Source organism: Saccoglossus kowalevskii, chromosome 16 (genome assembly GCF_978046115.1).
Source record: "Saccoglossus kowalevskii chromosome 16, keSacKowa6.1, whole genome shotgun sequence".
Classification (NCBI taxonomy): Eukaryota; Metazoa; Hemichordata; class Enteropneusta; family Harrimaniidae; genus Saccoglossus; species Saccoglossus kowalevskii.
Window position 1 is genome coordinate 15,564,410 of NC_140656.1, and position 7,530 is coordinate 15,571,939.

The window sequence follows — 7,530 nt, forward strand, 5'->3', positions numbered from 1 at the left end:
ACACACACCTTGAGTATCAAAGCAATCTGAATAGTCATTCTCAAGATGCCGTCTTTTTCCACCAGTGTCATGTCAAGATTTGAAAAAAAAGGGAAATCCCAACCCCTACTCTAAAAATAAGTAGGGGATTTTTTTTTTTAAATAAAAGGAGAACTCTCATGATGTCATTCTAGTTTGCAGACAATTCAACAAAGACTTTTATTAGCGATTTCTAGTTTGAAACCCACAGTTTACAGGTTGAACAGGCCACAAATCAGGTATACACATTTTGTATACTCGCACATACTGTGTGTGAATGGCAGTGCCTTAAAATTACAAATGTACTACTGGGGGAATGAAAATGTTCAAAAAACACACCAAGAAATACTAGGAGACATCCCCTAAAATTAGCATGAATCGCGCATCCTGGAAAGAGACTGATATAGCACATACATGTATCTAATAAGGGACACAATGGCCAAACCTAAAAACAAAGTTAGGGCATCCAAAGGCATACATGTACATAACAAAGCAGAAGGAAAATAATATTGTTAACCTTAAATCAGCAAGAATAGAAAACAGGAGATACTGTCACAATATAAACATAATAATAGAACTCGTCCAGGTACTTCCAGACAAAATTTCAAAGCCACCTTTACAGGTTGAAAAAAACAAATCCAAATCAACATTAACGGAAATAAAAGAGTTGTCAGTTACAACCCAAAAATACTGAACAAATCTTGGCGAAACCTAGTCCCAGGTACATACATGATCAATATAGTATTTAATGTTATTAAAATGGATAAATTGAAGAAAGAAATTATTTAGAAAAGCTTAGTATGATAAAATCCAACCAAAACTGTTGAATCAGTTCGAAAGAATTTTGTAAAAGACCAGTGTTTTATCAAAAAGCTAATGAAACTGAATATAACAACCTTAATCCAGGGGTTTCCAAATTGGCTATCTACTTTTTGTCCCCGACTGCCTAAGTCCCACTGCAGCGCTTCACACTGCTGAGAGCCTTTTTATTTTTTTTGGCCTGTTGTTAGAGGATCATTGTTCTGAACGATTCCAATAATTGTTGCTTAATGTGAGCTTTGACCACTACTCATAAATAATGATTCTCTAGAAACCAGCTTTGTTGCATTTGAAGCAGAGGTGACATCAAATAACAAAGTATTCAGTTATTAATTCCATAATTTCTGACAGTAATTAAAATACCAGTCTTAATCTTTTCACCACCAGACCTTCTCGCCCAAATTTTTCTGCTGTTTGTTCTTATATTCTTCAATATATATAGAAAGGAACCCTGATTTTAAAGCCAAAAACAAATTTCGGTTTTTAAAATTTGGCTATTTTTGTTCCAATCCTCCGACAGAAAGTGCAGACTATAAACGAGACTATTTTGTGAATTTGAGATGAGAAAACTGGTGGTGATAACATTAAGGTAGGATGCTACTTTTAGTACATATAGCAGTATTTTGTGTCAAAATCTGTCTGTACTTGATCATTTTAGTATTAGTCAACAGTGTATGAACCTTTTTGGTTCACTGTTAACTGTTTTTTGATAAAAAAAAAACGGTAAAATAATATGCATAAAATCCCATTTTAGCAGTGGTTTCTATAGACCACAACGGGAAAAAAACCTACTAAAAATATTGTAAATTTTTTTTTAATACTTGTAGACATCGAAAAGTACCTTGTAAGATGCTACACATTTTCGAACTTAAAGATATTGAGATAAATTTGTTCCATGGGAAACAAAGGTAAAATGCCCTAAAACAGACAAAACATTTCTAGTCCATTTTGTACATTTATTTTCTTCAGACTAAGTACAGTAACTGCACAATTTTTATTCAATTTTTTTCATTTTCATCACATCAAATATTGTTAATTTTGTGTACTGTCTACCTTAATTGTGACCTAAGGGTTCAAAAGTGAGGAATGAATGACAACACAGTCAGTCTACAGTCCTAGTGTTTTTCTGCCTGTACTCATTTTATATGTAAACATGTTTATACATCATCTGTCTGTCATATAAAAACATGTTCTCCAGTGACCTAATTAAGTTACTGGATTGTATACTGTTGTTCCTTTCGCATGTGTTTGTTTTGGAAATATGAACAACATTTTCTCTATTAGAACAAAGTCCCTCCAGAAGCATCATTTTGAGTATACCAAACTCATACTGAACCACTTATGCAGGACATTTGCGTAAGAACATAGGCTTCCAGTATAGACAGTGTTCACGTTTACATGGCTTGAATTTCACAGAGGCATCAAAGGCAATTGCTTCAAGGCTCTTACAGAGTTTCTCCTGTGTCTTTAAAAAAAAATATTTTTCCTGATATTATTACCATACACATCAATTTTTGCCTTGAAATTGAGTGACCCATCAAATCTGAAGTTCAAGTCCTGTATTTTTGTTTGGAAGACGAGGAGATAACACTTAGAATACATTTGTTTTGATCAGATGCATTTTAGCACATCAAGGCACAGTCCTTCAACACCCAGCTAGGAAACGCTATTGTTCTAAGGTGTGAATCGCCCGAGTCCCAAGTACAGTGCGTGTTTCACTTGTGAGGAGTAAGCGATGACGTCGTAGCTCGTTCGAAGCACATCCGTTCAGTGTACAAATATTGCGTGTTTTTGAGCACAGTCCGTAAATTTTATTTAAAGTTGCAAGCCTCTGTACCATCCTATCGGTTTTGTGAAAAGGAACGTGTGGTTTAAAATCTTTATTCTTTATGAATAGCGGAAAAAAGAGATTTTGATTTCAAACTGTAGCTGCCATGTTCGTTCATTGTTAAACTTTGTGTTATGGAAACGCTACCACGAAAGTTTCAAACCTGTTAAATCGCGTTATCACGTCCAAAACATTCACAGTCGTTATTAATTTGTAATTTGATACTTTAATTTTTGGATAATATTTTTTACTTTGTGCATAAGTGCCGGGAAGGTGTTCATTTCAGCCGTTGATCTTGCATGTGATTTTGTCTTAGGTTTTGTGTATGAAACAAGATGGCTGTTTGGTGTCGCTAACAGAAAATGTTGTTCCACGAGGAATAGGAACAACTAAAACTAAAAGATGGAATTATTTGTAGCTTTTAGATAACCAAACCGATTTTATGTTGTTGAGGACCCATTCTTATCATATAAAGTAACATAATGTCATGTTACTCTGAGCATGTTCGCAGCAAAACTTTCGTTTTCAAGATGGCGACATCCACTATTATTGCCGTTATGCTGAGAGTATCCGATTGTATCGACCCTCGTATATGCACGTTTTGACTTAAACTACCAATACTACCAAAAAGTAAATACTATTTGGAGGTTAGATATCACAAAAAATGGATAACATTATTTCCATTGCCGTTTTCTTATTTTTTCATTCGTTTTTTCCAGTTAAAGATTCAGTCTTGTTTGTGGCCAGATTTCAAACGGACGCCATACACTTATCAGGATGCCATACAAGTTAAATAGATGGGAACGTCCTAAAAGATATAATGTCGTCCCAATCAATTTCACTGTCGCTGAAATCAACGAAATCGTCCCGATCGTGTTTTCCTCGCATTTCGTTATAATAAAATACTTGAAAGAAAGTTGTAACTTGTCAGTAGTGAACAGGAAAGTAAAGTTGTGTGCGTAATAACTGCAGAAACTGAGACAATTAGTCATGAGACATGCTTCTTATTGGAATATACCTCAACCATCTTAATACTTGGGTATTCATTTTTTGTACAATCAAACACATTCAGAATAGTGTTGCTAGTCAGACAACGTGTAATGGTCGTCATATTATTTTCTGTTTGTCATGACTTACTAAATGATATAAAAGATTACAGACTTTTTCTTGCAGTATATTTCATCCAAGGCGTATATATTAAAATATTCAAAGCTCACTTTGGTCAACAACATATACCATGTCAGATTTGAGATGAATTGCTGTCATGCTATTGGTCAAAATATTGTTTAAATGACAAGTGTTGAAACTATGTAGAAAAGTGAATTACCATGAACCGGTAATTTTTGTAATTTTATCATTTGAAAAAAGTCACCCATGATGTTTTTAATGTTCAAATTGTGTTAATGTTCAAGGAACCACAAATTGTGCATCCACAGAAACAACTGGTACGGGTAAACATTACCATACCATTAAGAAAAAAATTTACTTTATATTTAACTTAGTCAAACATGTAGCACATCACTTGAGAAATACCAAGTGTGCAAGCATAGATTTCCTTGCACATGTTCTCCGTTTTAGCATGTGTCTACATGACTCAACCATAGGGAAAGTGGGTCAGCTGTAGAGGTACTATAATAGGAGTGCAAATACTGGTGACAATGTCAATTTTCATGTGATCATGTTTTCCTCAATATTCAGCACTACACCATCACAAATATCTGCACTCTGTATGTAATAATAACGATTTTCTTTATATTTCCAGTTAAATATATAGAATGGTAAATCTCCAGTTTGAATCACAGTTCTGAGTTTGCATGATTACAGCTACTATAACTGCTCTGCCACGAATCTAATATAATATAATGCAAATAGTATACAGAAATATCATCTGAACCATGGCCAAATTGGACTCATAGACCGAAAATAAGAAACCCAGTCGTGAGTGCCTGTTGATATTACCACAGTGTAGTGTGTTGTCAAGATATATTTGTCGGGCATTCAGCAGTGTGTAGCCTTAATTGAATTTATTTACAACGTGGAGGTCGGTTGTTGGATTCATACCCACCTCTGTATTCACTATAATCATTAATTATAACAGATACAGATAAAACAGTTAAAATCTTATACACTTAATTTACTTACGGTCAGCCCATCGTCTATGACGAGAGGTATTTGCCTCCCTTGGAAGGGGAACTTCTCTTCCCTTTGACAAACAGCAACTAACTTAGCCATGCCCACAAAGAGCTGCAAACCGAGATTTCGGGTAAAGTGACGGATTATTATACAACAGGAAATAACCAACGAGTGGCGGCACTTATAACTTCCACGTTTCCGTGGAAATGTTACGTTAATACTTCTATTATTCCACGTCGGCTCGCGCCTAGACTTGAACTCACAGGATATGACCGAAGCACATACTTAATTTGTATTATGACTGCGTCATATATTAAAAATAGTCCCGGAAAAAAATTCAGATTGGCCCCTGTACGTGAACTTTTTGTGATATTATTGTAATCTGTGCGGTACAAGTATTGAAATCTACCTTTAGCAACTTTTACTTTTATCATACAAATGAAATTCGCTTGTAGCGGATCAATCCCCAATATTTTTATTATGAAAGTTTGCCACCAAGATGGCGGATGCTCTGTTTGCCTACGTCACTGAAACGCATGTTTGTTTCTTACTTAGTTACTCAAAGAGTTATTGCACTTTTAGCAAGAGGCTTGAGAGGTATACAGACAAATTTTAACATTGCGCAATTTCTTTGTGAGGAATATTAAAATATGGAAAGTGATTGCATTGAATATTTGTATTTGTAATCAGAATTGACCTTTTAGTTCACCCATATTTTATCAAAGTCTCCAATTAACATGCCCTGAGGAACATCTCTGAAACTCCCAGACAGATTAACTGTTTAACAAATACTGTCCACTCTGAATTGTCTTTGCAACTGTTGCATTTGTATTTTTCAACAAAATTTGAAATCATGCAGGTGGCTGAAAGTAAAAAAAACAATTGCAAGTTTAAATCGCTATGCATACAACACATCTAAAATATGCTGCATGGCAACTGTAGCTCTTTTAAGGTAGTTCACTACCATTAAATGGAAATCCTCAAAATCCAGGAGGGGGGGGGGGTATTGTGATGTTCAAAATTCGGCAATAAAATCATAGTGTCACTAAACTAAGTTTTTCACAAAACAACCTTCAAAGATTGATCAAAATGCATGTTTCAGGTAGTTTACGATTGGTTCCTATGGCAGAAACATTCCAGTATATCTCAAAATTTATTATGTGTTATGAGGGCTACATATGGCTGTCATGAAAAATTGGAGAATTTTGAATATTACTCATTTTCCATTACCTTACAATGGACTGTGTGACAATAAATCAGTGACAATAAATATGTCAGCTCAATTACCATGCAAATAAATACCAGATAAAATAAGGAATCTACAGTATTTTTATGTCACCATGAATTGTGCATTTCCTGGATTCCATAATGACTGATAAATATAGTTAGATTTAATAGATACAGAGAATATGACTGCAACACCATTTATTTTCACTGGCATGTATGTAATTTCACTATTTTAATGTTTTGAGCACTGCGTTTTAAGTTCACAAACTTGGCATGGAAACAATAAATTCTATTGGTATTCCACATCTTCCACATACCCAACCCAAAATACCTTTAGAAGACAGAATCTGTAAGCAATGTTCTCAGATCAAAATTGAAAATGAAGAACATTTCTTCATGGAATGTCTTAGGTACCAAACAGAAAGACAAAAGTTATTTAATAATATCAATATTCCAGAAGAAATGAAAAGTGATGACCATATATTTAAATATATTATGAGTTCAAGATAAGACTTACTAATAAGACAAGTTGGTGAATACTTATACAAAATATTTGAAATCAGAAATAACAATAACTGACATTTTACTTTTACTTTAGTTTTATATATATTGTACTTTATTACAAACATGTTATTGCTATCAACCAATGGATGCAATAAATTCATTATTATTATATGGATTTCACTTTAGCAAATTTTACTCATGAGTGAAAATAGCAAAATTAAAAACCAGTGAATAATTAATGTATTTACAGTATCAAATGACAGCGTTTATGGAGGATTCCATTTTGACTCAGAATCCCTACAAAATCAGTCTTATTAGAAGGAACACTGATAAGTAGAATCCTAATCTATTCACACATGCCCGCCACACTCCTCCCAAGAAAGTGGAATGCGAGAGATAAACCAAACCCTACTGTCTGTAAAATATACTTGCCTGATCCCTAGGGCCACAGAAATAGTCAAAGGAAGCTTAAAAAAAACTCCTGTGTGCTGAGAGTATTGGAGACACATTACAAATTAATTAAAAATTACTTGTACTTGAGATATTAATGGAAAGCTGAAAACTAATTATTATGCTAATCAGGTAATTAATATGCAGAAATTTGAGTGTAAAACTATAATAAGGTCTGCACAATGTCACAGACCATCTATGTACCAAGTTTCATTGAAATGTGATTATAACCAAACAATTATGAATTATTATGCTAATTAGGGAATTAATATGAATAGATTTTAACCCCAAACTAAACAGGTCTGTGCATTGTCCAAGATCATCTATATACCAAGTTTCATTAGAATGGAATAATTCGTACTTGAGATATCAGTGTGAAAGCAGGAAATTGTTAATTATGCAAATTAGGTGATTAATATGCACAAATATTGATCCAAAACTAACCAGGTTTCTGCATAGTCAGGTCTGTGCATTGTTCTCCGACATCTATGTACCAACTTTCACTGAAATGTGATAATTAATACTTGAGATATCAGTGGAAAAGCTGAAAA

At 33.9% G+C, this 7,530-nt stretch overlaps 1 protein-coding gene across 1 annotated transcript in view; it reads right to left on the reverse strand.

Moving 5' to 3' along the window:
• LOC100376609 (gametogenetin-binding protein 2-like) overlaps positions 1-4,909 on the reverse strand; it is a 32,973-nt gene extending 28,064 nt beyond the window's left edge. Inside the window, exon 1 of the mRNA XM_002730837.4 lies at positions 4,808-4,909. Within this exon, the coding sequence (XP_002730883.2) occupies positions 4,808-4,897 (90 nt within the window). The 5' untranslated portion in view covers positions 4,898-4,909. The remainder of the gene's footprint in view (positions 1-4,807) is intronic.
• Between the last annotated feature and the right edge of the window lie 2,621 nt (positions 4,910-7,530).